This window comes from Etheostoma spectabile, chromosome 10, assembly GCF_008692095.1.
Source record: "Etheostoma spectabile isolate EspeVRDwgs_2016 chromosome 10, UIUC_Espe_1.0, whole genome shotgun sequence".
Lineage (NCBI taxonomy): Eukaryota > Metazoa > Chordata > Actinopteri > Perciformes > Percidae > Etheostoma > Etheostoma spectabile.
Window position 1 is genome coordinate 17,031,637 of NC_045742.1, and position 20,030 is coordinate 17,051,666.

At 42.0% G+C, this 20,030-nt stretch overlaps 3 protein-coding genes and 5 pseudogenes across 3 annotated transcripts in view; all 8 read right to left on the reverse strand.

Moving 5' to 3' along the window:
* Nucleotides 1-2,228: 2,228 nt before the first annotated feature.
* LOC116696684 (protocadherin beta-14-like) lies at nucleotides 2,229-4,375 on the reverse strand (annotated as a pseudogene).
* Nucleotides 4,376-4,708: 333 nt separating this feature from the next.
* Nucleotides 4,709-7,789, reverse strand: LOC116696678 (protocadherin gamma-A4-like; annotated as a pseudogene).
* Nucleotides 7,790-8,088: 299 nt separating this feature from the next.
* On the reverse strand, nucleotides 8,089-11,334 carry LOC116697312 (protocadherin gamma-A4-like; annotated as a pseudogene).
* A 230-nt stretch (nucleotides 11,335-11,564) lies between these two features.
* On the reverse strand, nucleotides 11,565-12,176 carry LOC116697313 (protocadherin gamma-A7-like; annotated as a pseudogene).
* Nucleotides 12,177-12,297: 121 nt separating this feature from the next.
* LOC116696686 (protocadherin gamma-B3) lies at nucleotides 12,298-14,082 on the reverse strand. The gene has a single exon (XM_032527776.1). It carries the CDS (start codon nucleotides 13,621-13,623, stop codon nucleotides 12,313-12,315), a length of 1,311 nt encoding a protein of 436 aa, XP_032383667.1. The 5' UTR covers nucleotides 13,624-14,082; the 3' UTR covers nucleotides 12,298-12,312.
* A 1,163-nt stretch (nucleotides 14,083-15,245) lies between these two features.
* LOC116697314 (protocadherin gamma-A7-like) lies at nucleotides 15,246-15,893 on the reverse strand (annotated as a pseudogene).
* Nucleotides 15,894-15,982: 89 nt separating this feature from the next.
* On the reverse strand, nucleotides 15,983-17,562 carry LOC116696685 (protocadherin beta-18). Its single transcript, XM_032527775.1, has one exon. The coding sequence runs from the start codon at nucleotides 17,326-17,328 to the stop codon at nucleotides 16,003-16,005; it is 1,326 nt and encodes a 441-aa protein (XP_032383666.1). The 5' UTR covers nucleotides 17,329-17,562; the 3' UTR covers nucleotides 15,983-16,002.
* Nucleotides 17,563-18,702: 1,140 nt separating this feature from the next.
* The window catches only part of LOC116697315 (protocadherin beta-1-like), a 2,978-nt gene continuing 1,650 nt past the window's right edge, over nucleotides 18,703-20,030 (reverse strand). The window contains exon 2 of the mRNA XM_032528646.1: nucleotides 18,703-18,777. Within this exon, the coding sequence (XP_032384537.1) occupies nucleotides 18,703-18,777 (75 nt within the window). The remainder of the gene's footprint in view (nucleotides 18,778-20,030) is intronic.

Here is a 20,030-nt window from a genome sequence, read left to right on the forward strand (position 1 = left end):
ATCTCTACCTTTTTACTTCCGCCTGCCTGATTTCCAGGGTTTAATATAAAGTTATCAGTGGGACTAAGTGAGTATCGCTGTAATCCAGGTTATCCCAAGGTCAGAATCAATTGCCCTTCATAATACAAATTTCGATCCAATCAAAGCGGACTCGCTGATTTCAAAGCGTTTTCTCCATAGTAAACAATAGGGATCTTAAGTATCGTCGGTGATCCTCCACTGTTAACACGAAACAGTTCCATTGGTTTTCAGAATTAACTGGAAATGTAAAGACACAAGGCGACGCCCCCACATTAAAAGCCTCTCTGTCTATCCTCTCTTGATAAGGAGGACTCCCTTTCTTATTCAGGCCGATGTATTCTACGCTGCACTCCGTGTAGACCGAGCTTGCATGATTTTCAACCTGTTTAAGATCTAAACCTAAATCATGCCTATGCTTACCAACGAACAAGAGCCTTTCGCCATTTCTCTCGGAATTAGAAATAGTGAGCCTGCCCGAGCACGCGCTAAGACATAGCAACGAGAGAAACAACAGTACTTGCCGCTCATTGTTCTAGTCTGAGGTCGTGGTCCTGCACCATTAAAACAAAACATCCCCAAGCAGCCAGTGACCAAAGAGTACCAAAAAATAACGCCACACTTCATGCATATGAATAACACAATATTCCCGTCAATATCCTTACAGGGCTCACTCATGAGCGCGGGACTGTGTGTTCTGTTCTTCTCCGAATTATCCCGTATTACACGAAGGGGCACAGGACACAGACAGAAAAAAATAGCATCTAGTTAAACACGCAACGCGCTTGCCAACAGCGACCCTTGAGTGAAATACAAACTACAACAAGGTGATAAAAGACAAATAGTGCAAGTTTTCTGGCAATACAGCAAAAACTAAAAACTAGGAAAAGCTGGCGTTATTTCACAATCTTATGATATTTACAAACATATATGAGTCTGATACTATTGTGCCTAAGTGAGTAGTAACGTATTGTGAATTGTGCACAGTGTTTAGACTCAATAGTTAAGAATTTTAAAAGGTAAGATACAGGAACAACACAAGCAACACAACACATGGGTAAATGCACTGCGGTCAGCAGCTCTAAGTGTCGCTGTCCATTCGTGAGACGTGAACAGTGAAGCATCAACATAACTATAGGCATTATAAATGCTGTTGTCGGATTGCCACTGCAAGAGGAAACGTCCTTATAGAGATGAATGCACCAATACAATGGTTATAGATTTGTAATAAAATGAAGAAACATTGTGTTTGTACAGTTTTTCTAACTCTAGAGGAGAGTCTGGTTTATCAGGATGCTCTTTTCACTCTGTATCCGCTGCATCGTCCCTGTAGAACTGGGGTCCATTATCAGCACGTTCTGACTACCATCTCTGCCGAACTTACAGTCACTCTTTCGGAGTCAGTCGTCCTGCACACCTCGTAATTGTACACGTGTTGGAGAGTCCCGTCCCAAAGTGTCTGGTAACGGGGGATAATATGGAATCACAGGAGATTGGAGTGATACAGGATGCGAGCTGTCTCCACTCTGTAGATTTTCACTGATAATAACCACTACACACGTGATGAAGAGGAAGGAAACACAGCCAAAGCCAACACTAAGTAAAAAGCAGGTTGTCATTGTACTCCTTGTGTGTGTAAAGTCAGTGAACTCAGACAGCACTTCGGGAAGCGTCCGCCACCGCCACGTTAACAAGACTGTAGGCTGAACGAGAGGCTGCCGTTGTCCTCCACATAACAGGCAGTCTTGTTTCACAGCATCTTTATGTGACTTGGCGATAGTTCTTATTCTCCATCTGTAAGCCCACTCAAACAGCGCCCTGTCTGTGGTTTTCTGCAGTTATAGGAGAGCCAGGCATCTGTCCGAGTCCACATCAACAGCCCACACTGTAGTGACCAGATAGCCACATCTGCTGAACGAGGAACCATTTCGCCACCAAGAGAGCACCGTCTGGAGGGTACAGAACTGAGGAGGGTTATCGTTCGGTCCTGGATCAGTATTTTTCACAGTCACATTGCTATGAGTGGAGAGGCCTCCCTCCTGCGCTTTACGCGGAAGTGGAAGTCTTTGATCTGTCTAGTCAAAAGAGCGCACTGATGGATGACTCACTATCAGCACTAACGGACACATATGAGGAGACTGGCACTCCGTTAACAGAGGAGTCCTCCAGTATGTAAGAAAACCGGGCATTTGGTTCCAGTCAGCGTTCTGCTTTCACTGTGAATATAGAGAGGCCTGGTGTGTTGTTTTCTACATGTAGGCCTCATATGAGCTCCTCTCAAAGACAGGCGCGTTATCATTCACATCAGAGATCTGTAAGGTGAGAGTGACGCTGCTGGAGAGGGAGGCACTCCTCATCAGAGCAGTCAAGTATAGTATACTCAGATGCTCTCTCTCTGTCTAAATCACTGTCTGTCATTAAACTATAGAAATTATTGGTTGATGATTTTAAAATAAATGGTGCATTTTCGTTAATAAAACATTGCACTTTTCCGTTTTCTCCTGAGTCCTTATCCTCAATATTTATCATTGTAACAACAGTATTGAGTTTGGCATCCTCTGATATCACATTTGACTTCGACATTATGTTTATTTCAGGCTTGTTGTCGTTTACATCTTGTAAATCAACAATCAATTTACAAGAGTCTGTGAGTCCTCCATCGTCACTAGCACGCACATTTATTTCAAAATGTTGCGAGTCTTCAAAGTCAATATTTCCAATTAAAGTAACCTCACCAGTTTCCCTGTTTATTTTAAATACTTTCCTGACATTTTCTAACGTATTTGTGATTGAATAAGTTATTTTACCGTTGGAACCCCGATCTGCATCGGAGGCTGTTACAGTGGCAACAATTGTGCCTTTAGGTGAATTCTCAGTAACTGTGGCCTTGTATGTTGGCTGTGTAAAAACGGGTGCGTTATCGTTAGCGTCTAAAACTGTAATGACAATCAGCATTGTTCCTGACATCTGCGGCTCTCCTCCATCTACAGCCGTTAACACAAGAGATATCTGCTCTTGTTCCTCTCTGTCTAAAGGCGTCTTAAGCACCATCTCAACGTTTTTATTTCCATCAGCGTTATTCTGCAGTTTTAGAGCAAAATTATCGGTTGGCCTTAATTCGTAACTATGAACACCATTAATTCCAACATCAAGATCTACCGCCCTTTCCAGCACAAATTTTGCCCCGGTTATCGCTGACTCACTTATTTTGAATTTGATTTCCGTTTCTTCAAATGTTGGGACATTATCGTTGATATCTGTGATCCCGACTGTGACACTGTAAAATTCCATAGGATTCTCCAAAATAATCTGAAAGTGTAAAGCACAAGGCGTCGTCTGTCTGCAGAGTACCTCTCTGTCGATTCTCTCTTTAACAAGAAGGACTCCCCTCTCTCTGTTCAGCTCGATGTACTCATCGTTGTCTCGGGTATAGAGTCGAGCTTTGCCAGAAGTCAAACGTTTGGTATCTAAACCTAAATCTTGTGCTATATTACCGACTAAAGAACCTTTCGCCATTTCTTCCGGTATTGTGTAACTGGCCTGCCCCATTACCGAGCCGAGCAAAAGGAGACCGATGAACAACAGCGCTTGTCCTTTCATTGTTCTATCCGAGTATTTTCTATAAAACGTGTAACATCCGATTATATATCCCATAAACTGAAATCAATCCCAGTACCAAACATCAATCTCGCAGTTGTATAATCCAAACAGTGAAAACAGTAGTGTCGGAGGTCGTCGTGTCCTTAATCAAATATTCTACATATCCAGAAAGTCGGTTCTTTCCCGTCGTGTTCTCTCTTCATTATGGGGATGTTAAATAGGAGGTGCTGTTACAGCCCTACCCTCAGCCACGCACACTCTGGTCAACAGCGGCCCTAAGAGCCCATAATACAAAACTGCAGAATATCAACATGAATTATTCAGTCCAGCAGACGTACTACTAGGAAAGTGTAACTTGAAATAAAGTCATAAAAGCCGTACAGGTAATATGATCCACCTGCCAAACCGCGAGTCGCCACTTTGAACAGTTCATGGTTATAATTTATCACTTTTGTTTGAAACTTCAGCCATAAGATGCCTATAAAATCATTAACCAAATCTGACTAAAAGTAGAAAAAAATACTAAAATAAACTGGTAGGCCTGAAAATGAGGGCATGAAGAACACCAAGAAGAGACTAGAAAAGTCGCTGTCCGAGGTCCTAAAATAAGGAACGTCTTACAAATGGCCAACTTTAGTGGCAATCAAAAGCCATTTCATGCAGACCAAATAATTATATAATTGACACATAAAAGTGTCATTAAAGTTTGCAAAAAAACTTATTTATGTTTATTGCGAAACGTTTTCTATAATAAGCACTCGGTAAAAACCTGCATGCTCAATCTAGAAAAATATGATACAATTAAAATATTTCAAAACAAGAGACACCTGGGAATTCACTTAGACCAAATACTGACACAAAGTCTCACGCCAAAGCCAAATTACTGACTCAAAGCAATATTGCTATGGAAAGGATCAATAGAAAACATTTTAAAATAATCTGTATGAAAATAGGGTGAAAGCAGTTTGACCTCTAAGGAAGATATCAGTCTGCTTTTGCGCACAGTGCAGGTAAGTTAAAGCGGTGTGCGTGTAAAATAATATAACAGTCATCAATGTATGTAAAGTGCATGCACAGTAGGTGATGGGATTATGTTCATAGTTCTGAAAATGCTGAAACAGCGTTAAACAATTCACTAGCACTGCAACTAAACACTAAAGAGAAAAGAAGTCATGGAGAAGAAACTACATAATTGAACTGACCTCTAGAGGAGAGTCTGGTTCATCCGGCTTCCTCTTTCACTCTGTATCCGCTCATCGTCCTGGAATAGAACTGGTCCATTATCAGCACGTTCTGCTACCACTCTGCCGAACTTACAGTCACTCTTTCTGGAGTCAGGCTCCTGCACACCTCGATTGTCACGTGTTGGAGAGTCCCTGTCCCCAAGTGTCTGAGTACTGGTGGATATATGGAATCACAGGAGATTGGAGTGATACAGATGCGAGACTGTCTCCATCTGTAGATTCACTGATATAATACCACTAAACCTGTGATGAAGGAAGGAAACACAGCCAAAGCCACACAAGTAAAGTCAGGTTTGTCATTGTACTCCTGGTCGTGTGTAAAGTCAGTGAACTCAACAGCACTTCGGAATGCCGCCACCCACCGCCACGTTAACAATGACTGTAGCTGAACGAGAGGGCTGCCGTTGTCCCCACTTAACAGTCAGTCTTGTTTCACATCATCTTTCAGTGACTGGCGGATAGTTCTTATTTCTCCATTCTGTAGCCCACTTCAAACAGCGCCCTGTCTGGGCTTTCTGCAGTTTAGGAGAGCCAGGCATTCTGTCCAAGTCCACATCAACAGCCACCACTTTAGTGACCAGATAGCCCACATCTGCTGAACGAGGAACCATTTCAGCCACCAGAGAGCCACCATCTGGACTGGGTACAGAACTTGAGAGGGTTTATCGTTCTGTCCTGGATCATATTTTCAAAGTCCCATTGCTACTGAGTGGAGGGAGCCTCCATCCTGCGCCTTTGACGCGGAAGTGGAAGTCTTTGATCTGCTCGTAGTCAAAAGCGCCACTGCATGGATGACTCCACTATCAGCACTAACGGACACATATGAGAGACTGGCACTCCGTTAACAGAGGAGTCCTCAGTATGTAAGAACACGGGCATTCTGTTTCCAGTCACGTCTCTTGGCTTTTCACTGTGAATATAGAGAGGCCTGGTGTGTGTTTCTACAATGTAGGCCTCATATGGCTCCTCTCAAAGACAGCGCGTTATCATTCACATCAGAGATCTGTAAGGTGAGAGTGACCTGTGGAGAGGGAGGGCACTCCCGCTCTAACAGGTCACAGTTATGTTATACTCAGATGATCTCTCTCTGTCCAATTCACTGTCTGTCACTAAACTATAGAAATCATTAGAAGATGTGGTAATAGTAAATGGTATGTTGCCATTTATTCTGCAGTTCACTTGACCATTGTTACTTGAATCTGGGTCAAGAACACTAAACATAACTATAACTGTATTTTGGGAGGAGTCTTCTGGGATTGAGTCAGATTTGGAAAGTATACTGATCACGGGATTATTATCATTAATATCAATAACATCAACAATAATTTTACTGGAATCAGAAAGACCACCACTGTCTTGCGCTTCGATATCAATTTGGTAATACTTGGCTTTTTCAAAGTCAACTTCACCAACTAATATTACTTCACCGTTTTCATTTATTGTAAATATATCAGATACACTATCCATGGTGGTCGACACTGAATAAGAAACTTCCCCGTTTGTTCCTTTATCTGCATCCGACGCACTCACTGTTGTCACAGTTGTTCCTTTCTGAGAATTTTCGGCGATGGCTGCCTTGTAAACCGACTGCATGAAAACAGGAGCATTGTCGTTTGCATCGAGCACTGTCAAATAAATCTTTACTGTACCAGACATCTGAGGATCTCCTCCATCTACAGCTGTTAACAACAGCGATATTTGCTCCTCTTTCTCTCGATCTAACGGCTTGTGTAAGACCATTTCGACCTTTTTTATTACATCTGCATGAGTTTGTATTTTCAGCATAAAATTATCTGTAGGTTTCAAGCTATAATTTTTCAGGCCATTTACGCCAATATCTGCATCACCTGCCCTTTCTAACACAAATTTAGATCCAGTGACTGCTGATTCGCTAATTTCAAAACGTTTCTCGTCATTTTTAAAACTGGGACTGTTGTCGTTGATGTCGGTAATCTCTACTGTTATTGGAAAAAGCTCCATTGGATTTTCTAGAATAATCTGCAAATGTAAAGCACACGGCGTCGTCTGTCTGCAGAGCGACTCTCTGTCGATTCTCTCTTTCACTAGGAGGACTCCCCGTTCTCTATTCAGCTCAATGGATTCTGCACTGTCGCCCGTAAATATACGGGCTTTACCTGACTTTAGTCTTTTCACATCCAATCCTAAATCCCGTGCTATGTTTCCCACTACAGAGCCCTTTGCCATTTCCTCTGGAATAGAATAGCTGACTTGACCGAGAACGGATCCAAGAGAGAAAATTGAGATGAAAAGCAGTACTTGCCGTGCCATTGTTCTTTTCATATGCGTTTGCAACACAAAAAAGCTATTACACTCGGTTTCACAATACAAATATCTCCATGTGAAAATTCATTGACAAAGGAATATTAGGTAAATCCACAAATTTTGAACGCGTCGATCCGGCTCAGCCTGTCCGTAAGGATGACATGTCAGTGAAAAATGCTTTCACCCTTTTTCTTTCTCTAAAATAACGACGTGATATGGGAGGATCTGCATCAAATCATGTCCACAGCTGCAACACCTTAACCAACAGCGGCCCGTGGAGTTCAAAAAGTGAAATTGCAAGAACATCAAACCTATTATCAGCTGAAATAGTTTTGGAATATGCATTATATGCAACATGGTGTTGTACAACTTAAAAATTAGTCATCAAAAAGAGTGTGTATTCACGCCCGCCCTCACATAAATGGCAGATACTGAAAATTACACAACTAAAAACACATTATTACAACTATATGACACAACATCAGAGAGAGAAAGAAAGTTGGAAAATACTATTGCCTCTGTCCAAGGTGCTGACAATCTGTTGTCAGAGATAGGACACATTTAAACGTGTAAATTTAACATAAGCAAAGGCGGACATTTCTAATCTAAAGAGGGAAATCTGGTTCATCTTCATCCAGGATGCTCTTTTCAATCTGTATCCACTGCATCGCAAAATGGTTTGAAAAAAACCAAGTTTATCTTGTTGGATAGAGCATACAATTCTGTCCCTTAATGCAAAACTGTCCCTCACAATTGCCTAATCACCTTACTAAACAAACAGTTGTGTAACACGAAATACAGTTTAAAGCATTAAAAATACACTGAAACGGTATTTAAGTAGTCAACCCTCCTAGAAGAAAGTCTGGTTCATCCAGGATGCTCTTTTCACTCTGTATCCCTGCATCGTCCCTGGAGAACTGGGTCCATTATCAGCACGTTATGACTACCGCTTGCCGAACTTACAGTCACTCTTTCTGGAGTCATCCGTCCTGCACACACTCGTATTTGTACCGTGTTGGAGAGTCCCTGTCCCCAAAGTGTTGAGTACGTGGTGGATACTATGGAATCCCAGGGGATATTGGGTGATACAGGATGCGAGACTGTCTCCATCTGTAGATTTTCACTGATATTATAACCACTAAACACGTGATGAGAGGAAGGAAACTACAGCCAAAGCCAACACTAAGTAAAAGTCAGGTTGTCATTGTACTCCTGTCGTGTGTAAAGTCAGTGAACTCAACAGCATTCAGGGAAGCTTGTCCGCCACCGCCACGTTAACAATGACTGTAGCTGAACGAGAGGGCTGCCCGTTGTCCTCCACTATAACGTCAGTCTTTGTTCACGATCTTTATCCAGTGACTGGCGGATAGTTTCTTATTTCTCTCATTCTGTAAGCCCACTTCAAACGCGCCTGTCTGTGCTTTTCTGCAGTTTAAGGAGAGCCAGGCTTCTGTCCAGAGTCCACATCAACAGCCCCACTTTGTGACCAGAGAGCCCACATCTGCTGAACGAGGAACCATTTCAGGCCACCAAAGCCACCAGTCTGGTGGTACAGAACCTGAGGAGGGTGTCGTTCTGTCCTTATCAATATTTTCACAGTCCATTGCACTGAGCTGGAGGGAGGCCTCCATCCTGCGCTTTGACGTGGAAGTGGAAGTCTTTGATCTGCTCGTAGTCAAAAGAGCGCACGTCATGGATGACTCCACTATCAGCACTAACGGACACATATGAGGAACTGGCACTCCGTTAACAGAGGCCTCCAGTATGTAAGAAACACGGGCATTCTGTTCCAGTCCGCGTCTCTGGCATTTCACTGTGATAATAGAGGCCTGGTGTGTTTGTTTTTCCACATGTAGTGCCTCATATGAGCTCCTCTCAAAGACAGGCGCGTTATCATTCACATCAGAAATATGTAAGTGAAGTGACGCTGCTGGAGAGGGAGGGCACTCCCCATCAGGCAGGCACAGTTATATTATACTCAGACGCTCTCTCTCTGTCTAAATCACTGTTTGTTCGTATACTAAAAACCACTTGATTGTATTTTCAATGACAAAAGGCTCGCTATCATAAAAAACATTTAACCATCCGTTATTATCCGAGTCAGCATCATGTACATTCATAACAGCAACAACTGTTTGAAATGTGGAATCTTCCGGTATAGATTGTGTAGTCGACATTAAATCTATTATTGGAATATTATCATTCATATCAATAATGTCAAATAATATTTTGCAAGAGTCAGTTAGCCCACCTTGATCTCTTGCTTTAACATCTAACTGATAATGTTTTGATGTTTCATAGTCTATTTTGCCAATCAAACGCACCTCACCACTTGCCCCATTTATTTCAAATAAATCCGAAATTCCTTCAATGTTACTCGAAATTGAATACGTTACGAACCCATTTGTGCCATGATCTATATCAGTAGCTGTTACAGTCATCAATGAAGTTCCCTTCTGAGAGTTTTCTGTTAAACTAGCTCATATGTTGACTGCGTAATAATGGAGCATTGTCATTTCGCATCTAACAGCAGTTACGTGAATTTGCACTGTCCCTGACAGCTGAGGTTCCCTCCTCCGCGACGGCTGTAGTGTTAGAGTTAGTTGTCTTGTTTCTCACGATCGAGAGGTTTCTCCAAGACCATCTCTACCTCCTTTTCTCACCCTGCGTTGTTGTTGAGTTTCAAACAAATTATCTGTTGGGTTAGGGAATAGCTTGAGGCCCGTTTATACCACATCATAATCTAATTCTTTCTCTAATACAAATTTGGCCCCCCTACAGCCGATTCGCTTATCTCGAATACATATTATTCATTTTAAATAGAGGAGCGTTGTCGTTTATCCGTTATTCTATCGTAACGCGATAGAACTCGAGGTGGGTTTTCCAAATTATTTTGAAAATGTAAGCACAAGGAGTCGTTTGTTTGCATAACGCCTCTCTGTCCATTCTCTCTTTGATGAGAAGGACTCCCTTTTCTTTATTCAGCTCGATGTATTTAGCGCTGTTTCCAACATGCAAGCGGGCATTTTCCTCTTTCAGTCTTTTTAATCTAAACCTAATCTTGTGCTACGTTGCCGATCAACGAGCCTTTTGACATTTCCTCGGGAATAGAATAGCTGACCTGCCCAAACACGAAACAGAGAGAGAGCATCGAGAAAAACAATAGTACTTGCCGTCTCATTGTCTCGTTCAACGTTTCTCTACGATCAAAAGACAGAATATATTCCGCAAAAAAAGACAGTTGTCTTCAACACACTGAAGGACAAAGAATGAGGATGCGTCAACAGAAATATGGATCAATATATTTCACATACGTCCCGCGTGTGAAATGTCTTTAGTATATTAAACTGTGCGTTGTCTCGATCTTGCTTTTGAGAAATCTAAATGATCTGGGAGGTGCTGCTGAGATCTGCAGTAAAACTACCACACGCTGGCCAACAGCGTCCCTAAGAGTACAAAACACGAAACTGCAAAAGACTGGGCGTTGACAAGTCCAGGCATTGTAATGTTAAACAAATATATTGTTCAAAGTGCTGGAAACCGACGGAACAAATGTCACTATTGTGTTTTAGATGCACTGGGATTTCATGTTGTGCTGTATTGTTGTGTGTCTTGTCCTTATATCGGTCTGCTGGCTGTACAAAACTCGCCCCTCGGGAAAAAACGTTACCTTGACCTTTGTGTTATGTGATCGTCAGTATTGCCAAACTCGTTTTAAATTAATTATGAAACCACAAAAATGAAAAGCAAAAAAGTATAAACTGTCTAAATAAGACCACTGTTTTTCAATTTCATACACCACACCCACACACACACATACATCACACACAACCAACACACACACGCTACAAACCCACACACACACACACACACACCACACACCACACACCACACACACCTCACAAGGTGTAACGTAAGAATACAACAAAATATAGGAATATAGGGTAACTGAACTCCTGCAACATCCTGCATTGGCCTCATTTACGATTTTTCGTCTAGTGCTGTCCGTGGTGCAAAACATATTTATCACGCACACTGAAGAAAATCAGATACAACCATCATTAATGCTAGTTTTTATCTTTAATGCTCAAGGCATATATTAATTAAATAACTGCTTTAAAACGGAGGCCTCACCTCTAGAGGAGAGTCTGGTTCTCCAGGTGCTCTTTTCACTCTGTATCCGCTGCATCGTCCCTGTAGAACTGGGTCATATCAGCACGTTCTGACTACCAGCTCTGCCGAACTTACAGTCACTCTTCTGGAGTCAGTTGTCCTCACACCCCGTATTGTACACGTGTTGAGAGTCCCTGTCCCCAAAGTGTCTGAATAACGTGGTGGATATTGGAATCACAGGCAGATTGGAGTGATACAAGATGCGAGACTGTCTCCATCTGTAGATTTTCACTGATATAATAACCACTAAACAGTGATGAAGAGGAAGGAAACTACAGCCAAAGCCAACACTAAGTAAAAAGTCAGTTGTCATTGTACTCCTTGTCGTGTGTAAAGTCAGTAACTCGACAGCACTTCAGGGAAGCTGTCCGCCACCGCCGTTAACTGACTGTAGCTGAACGAGAGGGCTGCCCGTTGTCCCCACTATAACAGTCGTCTTTGTTTCACGCATCTTTATCATGACTGGGCGGTAGTTCTTATTTCTCCATTCTGTAAGCCCACTTCAAACAGCGCCCTGTCTGTGGCTTTCGGCAGTTTATAGGAGACCGGCATTCTGTCCAGAGTCCACATCAAACAGCCACCCCTTTAGTGACATACCCCCATCTGCTGAACGAGGAACCATTCACACCAGAGAACCACCAGTCTGGACTGGGTACAGAATTGAGGAGGGTTTCGTCTGGTCCTGGATCAGTATTTTCACAGTCACATTGCTACTGAGGGAGGAGAGCCTCCTCCTGCGCTTTGACGCGGAAGTGAAAGTCTTTGATCTGCCGTAGTCAAAGACCGCACTGCATGGTATCCCTATCAGCACTAACGGACCATATAGGAGACTGGCACTCCGTTAAAGAAGTCCTCCATTATGTAAGAACACGGGCATTCTGGTTCCAGTCTGCGTCTCTGGCTTTCACTGTGAATATAGAGAGGCCTGGTGTGTTTGTTTTCTACAATGTAGGCCTCATATGAGACTCCTCTCAGACAGGCGCGTTATCATTCATCAGATCTGTAAGGTTGAAGTGACGCTGCTGGAGAGGGAGGGCACTCCCTCATCAGAACAGGTCACAGTTATATTATACTCAGAGGATCTCTCTCTATCTAAATAATTGTCTGTCACCAAACTATAGAAATTATTTGTCGATGTTTTTAGAGTGAAGGGTATGTTTTCGCTAATAAAGCATTTCACGATTCCGTTTTCTCCTGAATCTAAATCCTCTATATTTATCATTGTAACAACAGTATTGAGTTTGGCATCCTCTGATATCACAGTTGATTTCGACATTATGTTTATTTCAGGCTTGTTGTCGTTCACGTCTTGCACATCGACAATCAATTTACAAGAATCTGTAAGTCCTCCATCGTCACTAGCAAGTACATTTATTTCAAAGTGTCTTGACTTTTCGAAGTCAATGTTTCCAATTATTGAAATTTCGCCGTTTTCTTTAGTTACGTCAAATAACGTCCTGATATTGTCCAATGTATTTGTGATTGAATAAGTTATTTCAGCGTTAGAACCCTGATCTGCATCGGAGGCTGTTACAGTGGCAACAATTGTGCCTTTAGGTGAATTCTCAGTAACTGTGGCCTTGTATGTTGGCTGTGTAAAAACGGGGGCGTTATCGTTAGCGTCTAAAACTGTAATGACAATCAGCATTGTTCCAGACATCTGCGGCTCTCCTCCATCTACAGCCGTTAACACAAGAGATATCTGCTCTTGTTCCTCTCTATCTAAATGTTTTTGTAGCACAATTTCAACGTTTTTATTTCCATCAGCGTTATTGTGCAGTTTCAGAGCAAAATTATCTGTTGGTTTTAAATTGTAGTTTTGAATATCATTAATTCCAACGTCAAGATCCACCGCCCTTTCTAGCACAAATTTTGCTCCGTTGATCGCTGACTCGCTAATTTTGAATTTCATCTCATTTTTCTCAAAGGTCGGTGAATTATCATTGATATCTGTGATCTGGACGGTAACAGTGTAAAACTCCATAGGATTCTCTAAAATAATCTGGAAATGTAAAGCGCAAATTGCCGTCTCTGTACAAAGCACCTCTCTGTCGATTCTCTCTTTGACGAGGAGGACTCCTCTCTCTCTGCTCAGCTCGATGTACTCGTCGGTGTTCCTCGTATAGATCTTAGCTTTACCTGACATCAAACGTTTTATTTCTAAACCTAAATCTTGCGCTACATTGCCCACCAAAGAGCCTTTCGCCATTTCCTCCGGAATAGAGTAGCTGACCTGCCCCAACACCGAGTCAAAGTAAAGGAGAGTGATACACAACAGTACTTGCCGATTCATTGTTCTATCCATTTTGCCCCAGTTAGACTCCAGTCTGCTTATATTCCATACAAAAACAGATACCACAGGTCAAATCTCAAATCAACAGCTGCATAACCGACTCATTGGAGGAAAGTCTTGCAGATCAAAATCTTTCTTCTTCTTTTTAAAAAATTCTCAACAACCAGAACCTTCCGTTCTTTTCCCGTCGTGTTTTCTCTGCACTGTGGTGATGTTACATGGGAGGTGCTGTTACAACACTCAACATCAACACTCTGGTCAACAGCGGCCCTAAGAGTCCGTATTATAAAACTGCAGAACAGACTAAAAGTCAGCTCAGTGTAAAGTATCTAGAAATGTATTTACAACACATAAGTAATATTTTGAACATTACAAATGACTACAGGAATACATTATTATAATGTATCGTGTTTACGGTTAGGCTGTTTTACTAATTACATATTCAAAGATAATAGATGAACAATGAATGACGCCATGTTAATGAAATCCTGCAGATATAATTTGTTAGACATAGGGTGGGTATACAATCAAATTGAAAGATTTGAAAAGAAGAAATATATCTCGGAAATATAAGGTTTTACTACAGAATCATAATTATTGACAAAAAAATGAGAAGAACACTTGAAGAGGTTGATAATAGCACTGTGGAAACAGCAGTTGACAGACAGGTTGAACATGAGGCTGTCACAGGCATGTCGCTGTCCGAAGTGCTGAAGTGAATCAACTCCAAATGAGAGCCCAAACTCCCAGACTGCACGAGCTGTTGTTTGAATAACATGATGAAATAAAAATCCAAATTAGATGGGAAATATTTTTTTGAACCCTTTATATCCAAAGTAATTATTTTACTTCCAATACTACTACTACTACAACTACATTCACACTCCGGTGCTGCGCATCGGAGTGTGAATGTGTGCAAGTGTTTATCTGATGAGCAGGTGGCAACTTGTACGGCAGCCACGGCCACAGTGTATGAATGTGTGTGAATGGTGAATGTTTCCTGTAGATGTAAAAGCGCTTTGAGCAGTTGTTAAGACTGGAAAAGCGCTATATAAATACAGCATATTTACATTTACATTTACTAGTAGTAGGTGTAGGCTACTACTAAAATAACACTTATTGTTATTATTGTTTAAACAATAAATCTTTTAATTGAAGTTAAAATGTTTGAAAAAGAAACAAGTTTATCTTGTTGGATAGAACATAAAATTCTGTCCCTTAACGCAAAATTACCCTCACAATTGCCTGCTCATCTGTCTCTTACTAAACAAACAGTTGTGTAACACGAGTTACATTTTAAATCATTAAAAATACAGTGACCGGTACCTTCAGTTGTTTTAAACCCTAGATGGAGAGTCCTGGTTCATCAGTATGCTCTTTTCACCTCTGTATCCGCCATCGTCCCTGTAGAACTGGGGCCATTATCAGCACGTTCTGACTACCTCTCGGCCGAACTTACAGTCACTCTTTCTGGAGTCAGTCGTCCGGCACACCTCGTAATTGTACACGTTTTGGAGAGTCCCGTCCCCAAGTGTCTGAGTAACGTGGTGATATATATGGAACTCACAGGCAGATTGGAGTGATACAGGATGCGAGACTGTCTCCATCTGTAGATTTCACTGATATAATAACCACTAAACACGATAGAGAGGAAAACTACCGCACAAAGCCAACACTAAGTAAAAAGTTGGTTGTCGTTGTACTCCTTGTCGTTGGTAAAGTCATGTGAACTCAGACAGCACTTCAGGAAGCTGTCCGCCACCGCCACGTTAACAGACTAGCTTAGCAACGAGAGGGCTGCCCGTTGTCCTCCACTATACATCATTCTTTTGTTTCACAGCATCTTTATCATGACTTGGCGGATAGTTATCTTATTTCTCCCATCTGTGAGCCCACTTCAAACAGCGCCCTGTCTGTGCTTTCGCATTTATAGGAAGCCGGCATTCTGTCCAGAGTCCACATCAACAGCACACACTTTAGTGACAGATAGCCCACCTCTGCGAACGAGGACCATTCAGCCACCCAGAGAGCCACCGTCTGGATTGGTACAAACCTGAGGAGGGTTATCGTTCTGGTCCTGGATCAGTATTTTCACAGTCACATTGCCACTAAGTGGAGGAGAGCCTCCATCCTGCGCTTTGACGTGGAAGTGGAAGTCTTTGATCTGCTCGTAGTCAAAAGAGCGCACTGCATGGATGACTCCCTAGACGCACTAACGGACACATATGAGGAACTGTCACTCCGTTAACAAGGAGTCTCTCCAGTATTAAGAACACGGGCATTCTGGTTCCAGTCAGCGCTCCTAGCTTTCACTGTGACATAAGAGGCCTGGTTTGTGTTTTTCTACAATGTGGCCTCATATGAGCTCCTCTCAAACAGGCGCGTTATCATTCACATCAGAGATCTGTAAGGTGAGAGTGACGCTGCTGGAGAGGAGGGCACTCCCTCATCAGAGCAGGTCACAGTTATATTATACTCAGAGGCGGTCTCTCTGTCTAAATCACTGTCTATCAATAGATTAAAAAACATATTTGACGTTGGCTTCAACGTAACAGGAATATGTTCATTTATTGCGCAGTGAACCTTGCCATTATCTCCGGAATCTAGGTCCTGAACATTTACCATAGTCACAACTGTTGATGGTTTGGAGTCCTCGGAAACTACATTAGTCTGTGACATTATATTAATAACTGGCTTGTTATCATTCATGTCTATTACTTCAACCGTAATCTTACATGAATCTGTCAGCCCCCCTTCATCACTGGCTTGGACGTGTATTTGATAGTAGCGTGCCTTTTCATAATCTACCATACTTTTTGAGATCAAATCCCCGTTTAATTCATCAATTTCAAACATACCTCGTACATCTGCAGCTGTGTTGGATATTGAATAAGTAACCTTGGAGTTTTGCCCTTTATCAGCATCTGAAGCACTGACCTTGGTTATAACTGTACCTTTAGGGGCATTCTCAGGTATTGTAGCTCTATGATCAGTCTTTGTAAAAACAGGTGCATTGTCATTGACATCAAGCACTGTGACATGTATCTGTGCCGTGCCAGATAGGCTTGGTTCCCCTCCGTCAACCGCAGTTAACACTAGAAATATCTCCTCCTGTTTTTCTCTATCAAGTGACTTTTGTAAAATCATTTCAACTGTTTTTTCTCCATCTGGCTGATCTTTTAATTTCAGAACAAAATTTTCGGTTTTAGTCAGAAAATAGCTCTGTAGACCATTCGTGCCAACATCGGGATCTATTGCTCTCTCTAACAAGAATTTTGCTCCTATTACTGCAGATTCACTTATTTTAAACCTCATGTCCGATTTTTCAAATATTGGGGTGTTATCATTTATATCTGTGATTTCGACAGCAACAGTGTAAAATTCCATCGGACTTTCTAAAATAACCTGGAAATGCAAAGCACAGGGCGTCGTCTGTCCACATAGTGTCTCTCTGTCTATTTTCTCCTTGATAAGGAGGACTCCTCGTTCTCTGTTCAGCTCAATGTACTCTGCGCTGTCTCCTGTAAAAATCCGAGCATTGCCTAATGTTAGTCTTTTTCTGTCTAAACCTAAATCCTGAGCAATGTTACCGATTAATGAGCCTTTTGACAATTCTTCAGGAATGGAGTAGCTGACCTGACAGAGCACCGATGTGAGAGAAAGGATTGAGATAAACAACAACACTTGCCGCCTCATTGTTCTGTCTGGCATTTCCATTCAACATGAATCCGTTTTTTTTCCGTTGGAAATAAAATCCGATGGATTTCTTCGGTATACAACTATTTGATGAAATTAACGAATTACAGTTAACTGCAGCTCTCCGCGTCGACGATAACTGCTCTCTTACCCTCTAATATTCGGACTGCGTGTCTGTTTCCTCGGATTTAAGAAAAGAAAAGATGATGGGGGAGGTACTGCTGAAACCTGCACAGTTCTCACAGATTAGCCAACAGCGGCCCTAAGAGTTAAATTTAACGTATTACACAATTTTATGCAAATGAAAAACGGTAAAAGCACATTGAGACCAGGTACATGTCAGCTACTATTTTAACCTCAACAGTTAGCCTTGAAATAAATGTTGAGAAAATTAATTTAAAATTAAAGGTAGACCAACCTAAATCACACAGCAGTGCATTAAGCCTTCAGGAGGGTGGTTCAAACACTTATCAAATATAAGCCTAATCTTGTTTCTGGAGAAGCATTTTCCATTTACACAAAAAGAATGACGATGGGTCTTAAAAGCCTAGGATGTATTGTTTGGTGATGTTGGACAGTGGTAAAAATAGCAGCAACACCAGGCACCACAAAGAATAATCTTTCAAGATAAACAATCTGAAATAATCACTAATGAATAACAGGTCTATGGCAATCCTCAACAGACAGAGATTATGAGTACAAATATGATACAAATTGTTTTGTTTCTTTTGAGCAACAAAACACAAACTCGTACGCTCTTAAATTATACGAGAATTAAAGTGCCTATCCCATCAAACATCTAATTAAAATCATACGAGATACAAAACTTATTGAAATATTATCAGTTATAATAAACCACAAATTCTCCACGCAATACTGGCTAATAAAAATAAATGTATGTCGATTTTATATACTGTACATCTGTCATTTTTCTTAAAGTTTTTCAATGTGTTGCAGTTATGTAAAATTCAATGTAAAACAATGTTTCTAACCTCTAGAGGAGAGTCTGGTTCATCCAGGATCGCCTGTCTTTGAGAGGAGCTCATATGAGGCTACATTGTAGAAAACAACACCCCAGGCCTCTATATCAACGTGAAGCCAGAGACGCTGACTGGAACCAGAATGCCCGGTTTCTTACCTAGGAGGACTCCTCTGTTACGGAGTGCCAGTCCCTCTAGTGTCCGTTAGTGCTGATGATGGAGTATCCATGCAGTTGCGCTCTTTTGACTACGGCAGATAAAGACTTCCATTCCGCGTTAAAGCGCAGGATGGAGGCTCTCCCACTCAGTAGCATGTGACTGTGAAAATACTGATCCAGGACCAGAACGATAACCCTCCTCAGGTTCTGTACCCAGTCCAGACGGTGGCCTCTTGGTGCTGAAATGGTTCTCTCGTTCAGCAGATGTGGGCTATCTGGTCACTAAAGTGGTGGCTGTTGATGTGGACTCTGGACAATGCCTGGCTCCTAAACTGCAGAAAGCCACAGACAGGCGCTGTTGAAGTGGGCTTACAGAATGGAGAAAAGAAAAACTATCCGCCAAGTCACTGATAAGATGCTGTGAACAAGAGACTGTCACGTGGAGGACAACGGGCAGCCCTCGTCGCTTCCAAGTCCTTGTTACGTGGCGCGTGGCGGCAAGCTCCCTGAAGTGCTGTCTGAGTTCACTGACTTTACACACGACAAGGAGTACAATGAAACCTGACTTTTTACTTAGGTGTGGCTTTGGCGTAGTTTCCTTCCTCTTCATCACGGTGTTAGTGGTTATTATATCAGTGAAAATCTACAGATGGAGACAGTCTCGATCCGTATCACTCCAATCTCCTGTGATCCCATTTATCCCCACGTTACTCAGACCCTTTGGGGACAGGGACTCTCCAACACGTGTACAATTACGAGGGTGCAGGGACCTGACTCCAGAAAGAGTGACTGTAAGTTCGGCAGAGCTGTAGTCAGAACGTGCTGATATGGACCAGTTCTACGGGACGATGCAGCGGATACAGAGTGAAAAGAGCATCTGGATGAACCAGATCTCCTCTAGAGGTTAAAAAACTGTAACAAACACAATGTTTCCATTTTATCCAAATCTATAACCATGCATTGTGATGCATTTCCAAGGACGTTTCCTGCAGTGGCCATCCGACAAACAGCCTTATATAAATGCCTAGAGTTTATGTTGATCGTCTGTCATCCATCACACATGTGTAGCGTTCAGCGAATTAGAGCGTGCACCAGGTGCATGTACCCATGTGTTGTGTTTCTGATGTTGATCTGTGTTCTACTTTATATAGGACAATGATTCGAACACTTGCTTGTAACCAATTCAATTAGTAGCCTACTCACTTAGAGCACAATAGTGATCAGACATATATGTTAGGTCAACATATACTCAGTTCAGATAGTGAAATAGTGGGCCAGCTTTTCCAGTTTTGTTGTTTTCTGTATTGCCAGAAACTTAGCCCCAATCCACCACTGCTCTACCACTCCCCCGCAATCTCTCAACACCATGTGTACACGTTTTGTAATTGTAAGCAAAGGGTTCCGCTGTTGGCAAGAGCGTTGCGGTGTAACTAGATGCTATTTTGTTCTGTCTGGTCCTGCCCTGCGTTGTACAAAACGCGGGATTAGTCGAGAGGCGAAAAAACAGGAAACACAGTCCGCGATAATGAGGAGCCTGATAAGGAAGTAAGTGAACAGGACAATATGTGTTTCTTCATATAGCTGA